The following is a 13,063-nucleotide window of genomic DNA, read 5'->3' on the forward strand; positions in this document are numbered from 1 at the left end:
TAACCTGACATGGCCTCTATGTACCTCCTCTCTAGTGAAGAAACCATAACGAATGCATTTCCTGAAGGCTGAAAAGGGCTCTCATGAATTGCAACACCTTCATCACACACCTAAAGTGTGTGTATGCACAAGTAAAAAGACAATAAAAAATCCTTGAAAACAGGCAAACCATATAGAGTACTGAAAAGCAACTTCTCTCTTTGGTTTGAGAATGTAAACACAACAGACAAATAATAAAAATAAAAAAATAAAAAAAAAATAAAAAAAATAAAAAAATTTTAAAAAAAAAAGAAAAAGAAAGGAAAAGCCTTAAGCAGTTAAAACGAGGGGGTTATTGGTGCCACACCGCCATCTGTTCGGGCGCAGTCTCAAAAACATATACTAAACATCTATACATCCACTATACAATGTTTGTACTTCTGATAGTTGCACATAAAACTAAGATTGCACATATCTGCAAATATGTCTATAGAATATAGATTATATTTTTCATAGTAAATATTCTTCAAAGATAGTTTAGTTCTGTTGTATTTTGTGTGCTTCTCTTTATCTTATTATTTTTCTGTTTTATGCGTTGATTTTATACCTTGATCCTTGACATCTTAGCATCCAGTATGAGCAGCAAAGTAAGAATTTCTTTGTACAGGAAAACATGTCTCTAACTGTGCATATGACAATAAAAGCTTTGAATCTTAGAGTCTTTGAATCTACTAACCATGTCAACCAATATGCTCAAGGACTCTACACACTCCTGTCATGGACCGTTCTCTCTCCTTGTCTCAAATGCTATCAGTGTTAAAAATCAAGTCATTGCTAAATATCTAAATATCTATTTTTTTTAATACAACCATGTAGGTATGTGTGCAATTTATCATTGATGACATAGATGAATGCCAAATAAATCTGAATTTAACTCCTATTCAGGACCAAAATTACCATTTAGAATGACTGAAAAAAAAAGAGAAATAGCTTTAATGACATTACAGTCAGTGAGACTGATTGTACAAAGATACCACTCATTGTACGTCTTTGAAATTGTAAAATGGTTCAAACACAACCCTTTACCAGGAGTCAGGTGGAATTTGGACTCCACAAAAGATCACAGAGAGAGGAGCAATGATGCATGAGAACAGGTACTGCCAGTACTCAAAGTAAATAAACTGTGTAAATGCAGGTTGAGAACAAACATGATATCTGTGATGTCCTGTTAAACCTACTATGCAAAACATGTTTTCTATATACCCAATAAAATGCTACAACTACAACTAATGGAGTAGTTCCAATTGAAATATAGTTTCATGCTGTGAAAAATAGTGTAAACTGACCTAGCCTTAAATGAACTATTAAGTGTTTTATGATGAATATGAAAGAGATAGCTCTATAAGTAAAAAACAAAGTCCTAATATGCATATAGCAGACTACATATATATATATATATATATATATATATATATATATATATATATATATATATATATATGTATGAAAGACAAACTGTGAGTTGAAAAAAGATGAACATCTCAATCTCTTAAAGCCGTTCTTAGGCAGCCCCACTGGGACTGACTGTTACTGTAAGGGAGTGTGTAGCCTTATTATAGGCATGGTATTGGTCTACAAAAATATTTTGGTGGGTGGAAAGTGTTTAGATAAAATTAATTGGATAGAAAAGATGCAGTTCTTGTCTGAAAAAAAAGTTGTACAATAACAGGTTGAGCAGTTTACCTTTACCTCCATGAGATTTATTTTTATGGCAAATCTATAACTATTGCAGTGTTTTGAATATTCTATCCATTTTTTCATACAGTAAACAAAGTATATATTTATAATAGTCTCTCACATACATTAAATCATACATGAATTTAATTTGGCATAACTCATTTAGTACCTAACATGTCATTTACTTTAAAAGATTTAGTATAATATTGTATTATTTCACAATATTTTCCTCAGCGTGTGCACTCATTTTACATGGTTATCATTTCTAAGAATTTAACAGATTTAAACTTAAACAAATTTGCAAGATAAAGGGCTGAAAAGAAAAAACTGTTGTGTGGTGAAAATACCCTCTTTATCAAGCACTGACCACAATATGTTAGAAAGAAAAATATCTTTATTTAGTGCTTAAAGAACATTAAAGAAAATGCAAAGGTGTACATCAGTACACTGAGAAGAACATCAGTATTCTGTTGGCTCAGATGACAAAGTGACAGGTGATAACAAGAGGCTGTTTATTTCAGTCTAATGTGATTTCAGGGTTTAGTCAATGTATGTTGACAAAAACACATCTAAGGAGCGTCAAGTCCGGCAAACTGTTTCACACCAGCCTGCTGGCCACCACCTGCTGTGATGCGGGTGAGGGGGATGATCTTCATGGTGGTCTCTTTCAGGGAGTACCAGCGGTCGTGCCATGTGAGCCAAGTGATGCCGTTGTCAAAACCATATTCACCTGCATCCTTTTCTGTGTATCTCCCACCTGGATGAAGATTACAGAGACAGTCGAATATTTAACTTATTTTGATTCTTAGATAAAGTTTAATATTTATACACATATTTTAATGCAGAATTGTCCGCAGTAATTTGTAATTAAAAGACTTTGAAAGTAGTTTTAGCCAGAGGATCTTACCCTGGTAGTATTTGCCATTCAAATGCGCTGCATGACATCTGTTCATCCACCACCCAGAACCGTCCTGTTGCGCACAGTTGCCCTCGTATTTATCATTGTCCTTGTCGGAAGTACTGAACTGCATTCCATTGTGTGCTGTGTGGTATTTGTCACTGGCGTCGCCTCCCAAGGGAACACCATCAAAAGCATCGCCGGCATCACCACCAAAGTAGTAACCATAGGTCAAGCGGTACATGTCAATCTCTGGCGATAGTCTGAACATATTGTAGTCAGCGTATCTGAAAACAGAGAGCCATAAGAAGGAGAATTTCAGTTTTTTGGAAGCACTGTAAACTCACCTTTTAACCGCCTCACAAAGGAAACATGTTTACTTATGTCACTATGCCTGTCTGCTCTTCCGTACATAATCTGTTATTGTGTGACTGTGTGCATATGTACTTTTTGTTGCCCTCCCAGTCAACAAGCTCTATCCTCAGCACGCTAGGGATGTTTGAGCTGATGGTCAGTTGATGAATCTTCTCATTGCCAAGCCAGAACTCTGTGGTGTCATCGGGAGAGAGATAACCAAAGCCTTCCTTGTACTGGATCCAGTCCTTGTTGAAGTCCACACTACCATCCCGTCTCTGTGGATGCAAAGAAATTCATGAGTCAAGATTTCTTAGCAAACTTTTCATAATTTAGATTTAGGTACTATTACTATCAGTAGGTCATTTTCTAAGTGATGCGTACCCTTTGTATTACAGTGAATCCACGACCGAACGCGTCAATCTCACAGTAGACCAAAAATTGCTCCTTATCTTTTACAGGCTTCACATAGTAAAGACCACTTGTGGTGGCACCTTTGTTGGCAATGTCCTGGCAATCTGTGGATAAATAGATAAATGAATAATAATAATAATTATTATTATTATAACAACAACTGCAACAACAACAATAATATAAATTTTTAATAATATTTAATAATATATAATAATTATTAATAAAATAATAATTATCATTTAGTAGTAGTAATAATAATAATAACAACAACAACAACAACAACAACAACAATAATAATAATAATAATAATAATAATAATAATAATAATAATGAACAATCAGGTAAAAAATAAATAAACAAAAAAATAGCTTCAGACAGACTTGCCATTCATGAATAATTGCAAATTATACTTTTGCATTATCATGTAACAATGCAGTGAAGTAAAACTTCAACCACTCAATGCTAAAAAAATATGTTTGCTTTGATGCAATGTATTGATTTGTCTTTAACTAAACATCAAACTAGAACAAATGTTCAGATGAAGATTGAGAAATGTCTTGTGAAATAGGAATGACCTGGGGGTCAGTGTGTCTGGTTTTTTCTCTCTTTTTTTTTTTTTTTTTTTTACCTGTTCCTGTGGTGGTTTGGATCTCAAATGTGTCTTTGCAGGGCTCGCTGCATTTCTGCTGCAGCTGAATGGACAGTTGTTTCAAGTCTGCCATTCTTCTTTCATTTGAGGAAATTAAATTCTGAAGTTCGCTGGAAGAAGTTAAACAAATATCAGCTGCATGAACCATATTCATTTCTGACAAAATATTATACACAAATATAACAGATTCGGATAATATAAAATAATAACATTAAAGAAAAGACAAAGTAAACAAAAAGGTAAAATGATGATCAATCAAATTTGAAAAACAATTTGTTAAAGGGGAGGTAAATCATTCTATGACCTGTTCTGCTGCAGCCGTATGGGCACAGAGGTTGGCCACCATTGACACAGACATCAATGCAAGTGATGTTCAGTGTTATGCCTAAACTTCATGAAAAAACTCTGCATTTAAAACCTTTCGAGAATCAAAGCTATTAAAGTGTTTCTTTTAGTAGTTAAGTTAGACACAATGTTGTAACTGAACAGGTTATGTACACAATACATGTTTACGGAGCTATTCACATAATTAAAGAGATCATCTGTTAAATAAGCTATCAGTTAAATGTCCAGCAGTAAAAAGTAGCTGCATAGTTTTCCTCTGTAAATACAGGTTAGAAGGTTAGAATCATAGTCATTATCACATTAAAGGTCTTAAAAGTATCATCAGTTAACAGTAACTAACAATATTTGCTGTTCCTGTGCAATGATGGTCTTTTCAAACCGAAGGACGTCATCCAGCATGCTTGAGGTTCTCTTGAATAGCGGGTCTGAAATTAAAAGAAAAAGCAGTGAATAAATAGATTAATAGATAAACAAATTATGTCAGATCAGATTTCTTTTACGGAGCACATAAAAATACAACAAAAAGATTCACAGACAAATGAAAAGTATCCATTGTACATAATGTAACACCCAGTTATTTTGTCTTTTTTGATTTAACTTTAATTCATATTCATAAACTCTTTGACACATAGTGTCTTTCTGAGGAGAGATCTGTATTGAGCACACATAATGATATATGATTTTTTTTTAGATCAGGGGTCTCCAACTTTCCTTCTGAGCTTCTGTCCTGCAGGTTTTACATGTTTCACTACTGCAACATCGTTGACTCAAATCAGTGGGTCATTAACAGGTTTGTGCAGAACATTTCAGCAGAGGGAGGTGTGTTGTAGTATGGAAACAGGTAAAACTTACAGGGCAGCAGCTCTCCAGAACTGGAGTTGGAGATCCCTGCTGCAGCTACAAAACAAACTGAGTGTGTTACCAGGCTGGGAACTTTTCAGCGCTGTAGTTGCTGAATCTTTCATGTCCACAATCGTTTCATCTGCTCCTTTAGTCAAATTGGCAATTGTCTCCAGTTGTCTTTGCATATCAGTCAAATCCTCATTCACTCCTGGTAAATACTTCAGCATGTAATCAGCAACTCCACATGTCGTTGGGCAGTACTGTCCCTTTAAGACCAAACACAGAATTGGTAAATGTTATGTATGTAATCTTACTGCAGACATTCAAGATTGAAATCATAATCTCAAACTTACAAAACCATCATTTGGGGTGCATGATGCAAGATTATCTCCTCTTATTTTCTATACAGAAAAAGAAGACAACACAGTTTAGTTTTTTACATGTAGCCAATTTATGTCAGCAGAAAAAAAGTTAAAATAATCAATTTTAGCTAAGTTACTTACAGCTGATGAAAAAGAGAAAAGTAACAAAATTCCTCCTGCTATAGTGAGAAGTGATGGAGCCATGTTGCTATGACCAGTTGCTTCTGTTGTGGCTTCTCGGAGAATGAAGAGTGGGCCGACCCTGTATGATATTTATCTGAACAAGGTCCTGAGTCCAGTCTTTGATAAGGGGTTCATAAGCAAACATCCCACTCATTTTGTTGTGACCAACCTGTGACTCAAACGTCCAACAGCAGCTACTTCCCAGATGTGACGCTTTGCAACAGAAAGCTGGAGTACAGCTTGTAGAACACACTTTGTCACATATTTGATCAAATATGAGTCAGCTTTTGCACCAATGACCTAAAACTGGTTTTGGACTTCCAATCACACTGAGATTGTTTCACCAAAGATTATAACATCATTCATTAAATGTAGTAAATCATAAATTAACAAAAATAAACTCCCCACCCCCCTTAAGAAAAAGACAATGTTAGTCATTCCTCAGGAAATGTAATAGGTTGTGTAAAAATAAGATAAATACTTACTAGTAAATACTGCATGAATATTTTTAGGGAAAAATTATGTGGAAATTGGTGACAGACTGGTGACCTATGCAGAGTGTACTCTTCCTCTCAGCAAAAAGATTCTGTTTGCTGGAATAGAGTCCAGCCCCCCACATTCCTGAATTGGCATAGGTGGTGAAGAGAATGAATGAATGAATGAATGAATGAATGAATGAATGAAGTGGAAATGATAAATATGAATGAATATTAATTTTGGATGCCAATAATAAAGTGAGTTATATAAAAATACTAATTTATGTTCCGTTTAGTTTAATACAGCACCAGTAACAGGATAATAAACATTTGCCATTAAGTCCTGCTGTATGAAATCTATCAATAAAAGTTTAATTTTTTTTTTTACCTTATGATTTCTGTTAAGACAATTATCAGCATCCGTATCAGTTGTGATAGGGGGCTGCGTGCAAAGCAGTTTATTTGTCATGTTCTACACTATCTACTGTGGGGGCAGACTGTGATCAAAACACGATGAAATATGTGCAAATACACACAATCTGGAACTAACAATGCTGTCTATGTGCTTTACTGCAATGCTGACTTCTCTATCAAGCCCTGAAATTGTCCAGACATTCAGCCCATTTCTACCCAAACAACACATATGGAATACTGTGCATCTGTGCAAAGGTGGACAGTGTTCACTCAATGATAATATGTTTTCCCTGAGCCGAGGGAAGAGTTGGCAGTGTCACCTCTCAACCTGGGTTATGCCTACACACTACAGATTAATATGAAAGAAGTACAATATTTTAAATACATTTAACTGTGCTTTGTATGAATGAAGACGGGAATATCAATCTTACAAAAACTATTTTCTTCTAAAACTTTCAAAAGCGCTCATTAGATAAAAATGGCAACATGTTTATCTGCAAAATTTATTAAGCACATAATTTATAAACATTCACAAATGTGCATCCATTAAACCTATCTCTTCACTGAAAACTATTCCAGCACCTTGATGAGAAGAAGGGAACATAGAGACTGAAATCACTCATAAAAAATTGGAATGAGATTTACTGAAAGATTGGAGAATACGTGGCAGAACAGCCGGAAATAATGATGGTTAATATGATGGAAGTGCAACTACAACATTTAAAGTGGCAAAAAAAGAAAGAAAAAAAACCTCACTGTTTGAGCTGCCTTTGTATAGATGTTAATGCTATTTGTAATGATTGACATTAACATTATGCAGGCAAAAGAAATAATAATGACTTTCTTCATCCAATCTGCAGGAAAAATAAGCTTTTCTATGTCTAATTTGCACTTATACAGCTGAGTTATTACTGACTGAACTTGATGTAAACACTTTCTCACAACACAGTTCATCAGACAGAAGAAATCTTCACAGTATCAGCCTTGAAAACATTGCTAAGACACGACTAATGACCTTTTTAGCCACTCTTACTCGTGTTAATATTAAATTTTTACACAAACATGCACACAACAAAAAATAGGATACCCTGTCTTCACTGTAATTTGTGATTAGACTGTATATTTAACTGATTTCTTTAAAATTTTTCACATGTCTTCAAATTTTGAGGAAAATATTAATATTACTCAGCCATTGTTGACCACCATTGTTGTGGTCTCATTCAGTGTGCAAAATGAATTCAAATTCAGCGGTGCAGGAATATTTCAATAAGTAAGCCATGAAAGCCAACTCTGTATATTAACTCTGATCTGAACTGTATTTCAAACATAACTTTATCCATTTGTAAGTGACTCAATGTGCAAAAGTAAGAGAATTTTTAAAATTTTGTGTGTTGGCTAGAGCTTAAAGCAGTACTACTTAACCTTGACAAATGTTGACACTTAGTGTCTCCTAATAAAGACTAATTTTCACCTGCCTTGCATCTCTTACATCTCTTCTCTGGACTCTCACCAGCGTGTAAAAGTCAGTCCAACATTGAGTCTTTTATCTCTTGCTCAATCACTTTCCCTCTTTCCTTTTCCTGCCTTGTCTGATGATGTCCTCCTGGGTTTCTTTGCTGAATCAGACATAGAGCGCGCCCAAACCAACCAGTGTCTTCATCCCTAATTGTAGGTGTGTAACATGGCGCTCTAAAGCAGAACACTACTGTCACATGATGTGCTCGACTCAAACATTTATCAATGAAGTGTAGTTTTTTAGGGCCAGGGACACTAAAAGGCAATGGCAGCTCCAGGAATGGGCATTTTGAATATCATTAAGCCATCAAAAGCAGACAGAGGTACAGAGATCGGAAACTTATGTAATAATCAACAGTTTGCAGCATGTACATCTTATCATGTCGAGAGACACTGTGGGTAAACATGAGCCTGTAGCAATGCAAAACAACTGATGCAACACCAGCTGAATGTTGCACCTATACATGAGCTGTCTCCATAGTAACAAATGTACCGCATCCACATCGTTTGAAATTTTGAGAAGAATTACTGATATTCAGCTTTAGGGCCTCTATAAAACAGTTAATCTTCGACGTTTCACAGTAGCAGAAGTTATGACCTGCGTTGTTTTTCACATAAATAATCAGCATCATCTTTACGCTGCCCATTGTAGAGTTTAGGATTTCGTCTTACTTTTAAAGACATAAATACACACAAGATTAATTATTTGTCTGTTGTGGATTTTGAAGCCGAAGTGTTGCCAAACAAATAGACTCCTTACTTAAGACTATTTCAGTAGGGTGTCAGTGGCTCAGGTGGTGGAGCCACTTGTCCTATGACCACAAGGTCGTCGGCTCAAGTCCTGCTCCGTGATGCCCTGAGAGGGACACAAGTGTTCACTGAGGTCCCAAGCCTCGATAAATGCAGATGGTTGTGTAGGAAGGGCATCTGGCGTTTAAAAGAAAAAAAAAACCCACTTGTGCCAAAGTACAACTGAGCGAATTGGGCTTCCGTACCAGCTTGATGGTTGCTGTGGCGACCCCTTCAGGGGGAAGAGCTGAAAGGACAAAAGCAACATCTTAAAACTATTTTACAAGTCAGACTATTTGTTACTGCTGACAATTATTTTATTGTTGTGTTGTTCCCATCCATGCAACTTAATTCATCCTATTCTTCTTGAAGTCAAGAACTTTGTAACATTCAGAAAGGTGCTATACAAATAAAACTTTATTGTCATCATGATGAAACATTATATGCAAGGAGCTTAAGATTCTCCTTACAATAAATTGGATTCAGCTCCAATTTATTTAGCTTTTTAAAGCTGTGAGGGTTGGTCAGATATTATTCTGTCTGGTGCCTGTAGTTATACACCTCTTTTTATTACATCAACTCAAACAGTGAAGATACGTGTGGCAAATTGAAGCTTATTAATGGTTCGTCAATGCACTCTCTGTTGACATTAGATGGCCAATCTCACCTTATATGACCTGTTTTATTGTGAGGAAAAATACACGCTCAGGGTAGATGTGAAGCCTCGCTGACCTGAAAATGAACTCACAGGTCCACAAACTTAAGCAGCGGTGAACTTTTCCTGAACCGGCCTCATTGTGAGGAAACACCAGATGGAAAGTGTTTTATCGCTCTCTGCTATCAAGAGTTTCTATGGACATCACATCCAGGATGTCATGGATGTATTTATCCACAGATGCTAGCGTTCTGCCATTGTTATACATCAGGAAACGACAAGTAAAAACAAAAAGCAGAACAACTTTCTTCATTTTCTAAAGAATGACAGCTGAAATCCTCAGCCCTTCTCTCCATGAATCATAATATGAAGCTAAATCACTGAGTTTCCCAGAAATATTTTAGCTCTGTGGAAGTAATCTAATAACAGCTCAAGTTCAAAGGCTGAAAAACAAAGTCCCTATAGTTCACAGGCAGTCTGACCAGGAATTAACTATAAGGAGCCTTGCAAAGGTCGCCCATCAGCCTCAGCTCAGGTCTGGAGGTTTTTGGCCATGGTATAAATCTTCCTGGACACAGGGCAAAGGTTTGCTCAAATGCCATGGCAGGGTTCAGATTACGGCCACAGACGGTAAGTCGACTCAGCTGAACGTGGTGTAATCCGCTCTAAACATACCAAAAGATCGTCTCGTTGTTGTCCATTTATTTTATACATTATATTATTATAAATATAACATGTATCTATTAGATGGAAGTTGAGTGTGCTGTTTCCTCTCATTTTTTGCAATGATTGTTTTAGAACTTTTAGAAGTTTCAAAGATGAGTTTGAAGTTTACCTTATATGTTTAGTAACGTTATTGTTGCTATTGTTAATATTATGACAATGTAATGCTAAATTGTTAATAATAACAAATATGACTTTAGTATACCGACCTTGAAAATGCTTGTAATTTGCAGGATTAGATAAGATTATATTTCAGTCCTGTTGATGTCTCTTTTGTTTTTCCTCTGCCAAGCACGTATGTTTTTGCCCATGTTTATCTATATATCTGTCTCCTAGTAACTCTATACCAAAATTACTGGGTGGATTTTTGTGATTTTCGTAACCAAGACTGGGTCTTGGTTAAACCTAATTTTGCGAGTGATGAGAAAGGAGTTGTGGACACAGGAAATTTTTGAAAGAATTCTTCACAATATGTGTGAAAATGAGCTGCTTGATGGAGATCTGTGCTCTCTGAGTGCTTTTCTAGTTATTTTTTAATATTATATTTCTCTTTTGTATTTTCGCCATTATCTCCAAATAATCTTTCTGAATCAAATTACAAAAAACTGTCAAAAGCTGATGTGTCAAAACAAAGCTAAGGTTTCTGAAGAGAACTATAAAGGAAAACAAGATTTACTGACTCTGTCTTCATTTGTGTCATACAGTACTATATGTTTATCTGCTGTCCTCCCATGCCTGACTCTGATTTCTTAGTTTCATTCAGACATAAGACATTTTGCTTTTGCTGTTCTTATTTAAGTTAGATTTTTTTTTGCTTTGTTTAACTTGTATTTGTGTGATGTTAATTTCAGAACTGAAATGCAACTGAGCTTCTGCTGAGAATAATCTTATAATAAAATAAAATAGAAATGTGCACAAAAGAAAAGTATCGTTGAGTATCTTGCTGGCCAGTGATAAAATACATCAATGAAGGGATATTCATGCATCTGCTCAGATGGATGTGGGGTCTAAGTTTCAGTACTTCACATCAGCATCCATCCATCTTTCAGGGTCCAATCATGAGGGAAGCAGCTTAGGGAAGCCCAGTCTGCCAGTCCAGAGGAGCTGTCCCTAATGTCCCTACAACATCCAGGGCCTTGAGGAAGTCTGGATCTTGTCTACCCACATGTCCTCATAGAGGAGCTTTGTAACCATCATTGCAACTTTAGCACGGGAGATAGGATTCAGGCTGAACTGAAGTTTTAACACTTTGAAATCAGATCTGTTGATCTTGAATAGCTAAATTAAATTGTATATGATGATCATCATCATCATCATCATCATGATTCAACTCATCACTGCAGCCCGGTAAGCAAGTAGCATCAAAACAAACAGTGGAACTCAGGAGTAATGGCAAGCTGTCAGCTTCAAATGTATGTGTTACGGCCCCTAAACAAAACAATAGTACGGCTTGAGAGTAGGAACCATAACATATGAGAGGAACCACTGCCAACAATCAACATTTAAACAAAGTTTATTAAAGAAACCGACAGCAACCGAAAGAGGAGGGAGCCCCAGCCAAAATAAACAAAAAGGGAGCCGCCACAAACCAGCCACGCAATGGGCCGTAAGATCTGGGCCACTCCCCAAACAATAGAGGATCAAACCAAAGAACCAAAACCGAAAACTGAACTACCGGAGACTCCCAACTCAAAACAACCAAACGGAACGTGGGAGAGGTTGGCAGTGACCTCCCATGAGCACTGCGCACCGCCCGCCTTATGTCCACTCCAGCAGGCCACTCCAGCCAATCACTGCAGAGGAAACAGAGATAATGACACACAGCTGGACATGCAAATTAAAACAGCTGACCATGGCACGCACAACACCTCCACCCCCCAAGATGTCAAGCCGGGAATGCCCAGGACCGTCAGCCAACATCAGGAGAAATGCGTGACAATGTGTCAGCCAGAATGTTATCCTTACCTGTGATGTGTCTGATATCCAGATTAAACCCCTGCAGAAACAAAGCCCACCTCATGAGCCGCTGATTAGAATTGCGCATTTGACCGATAAACACCAGAGAATTATTGTCAGTAAAAACGGTGATCGGACAGATAGACGAACCGAGATAAACCTCAAAATGTTTCAAGGCCAACACGGGCGCAAGCGCCTCCTTCTCGACAGTTGAATACACCCGCTGATGCCAATTAAACTTCTTAGAAAAATAGCACAGTGGGTGCTCCACCCCGTCAGGACCATCTTGTAGAAGAACTGCGCCCGCGCCAGAATCATTGGCATCTACTGCCAGTTTGAAGGGTGATCCGAACACAGGAGCAGCAAGAACAGGCGAATGGGTCAGGAGAGCTTTAATGCACTCAAACGCATGAGCGCAACCTACTGACCAGACAAACGGTCTTTTTGGGCTCAAGAGGTCGGTAAGAGGAGTGGCAACAGCTGAAGTTCCTACAAAAGCTGCGATAGTAACCGGCCATGCCTAAAAACCATTGTAGTTCACGCCTGGAGGACGGAGCAGGAAACTGTAGGATGGCCTCTACCTTAGAGTGCACTGGTGTCACTTGGCCACTGCCCACTATCTTTTCCAAGTAAACCACAGTGGCACAGCCAAATGCACACTTTGTAAGGTTAATAGTTAAATTTGCCTCAACCAGTCGGTCGAACACAGCTCTTAATTGACCGATGTGCTCCTCCCAACAACTAGAATACACCACGATGTCGTCAAGATAT

The 13,063-nt window shown here is 37.1% G+C and overlaps 1 protein-coding gene across 1 annotated transcript; it reads right to left on the minus strand.

The window, feature by feature from the left end:
* Positions 1 to 2,285: 2,285 nt before the first annotated feature.
* fgg (fibrinogen gamma chain) lies at positions 2,286 to 5,785 on the minus strand (the record flags this gene model as incomplete). Its single annotated transcript, XM_079263544.1, has 9 exons — positions 2,286 to 2,473; positions 2,624 to 2,901; positions 3,062 to 3,246; positions 3,353 to 3,486; positions 4,011 to 4,141; positions 4,717 to 4,801; positions 5,299 to 5,485; positions 5,573 to 5,620; positions 5,723 to 5,785. 9 exons carry the CDS (start codon positions 5,783 to 5,785, stop codon positions 2,286 to 2,288), a joined length of 1,299 nt encoding a protein of 432 aa, XP_079119670.1.
* Between the last annotated feature and the right edge of the window lie 7,278 nt (positions 5,786 to 13,063).

This window comes from Telmatherina bonti (genome assembly GCF_933228915.1).
Source record: "Telmatherina bonti genome assembly, chromosome: 3".
Lineage (NCBI taxonomy): Eukaryota > Metazoa > Chordata > Actinopteri > Atheriniformes > Telmatherinidae > Telmatherina > Telmatherina bonti.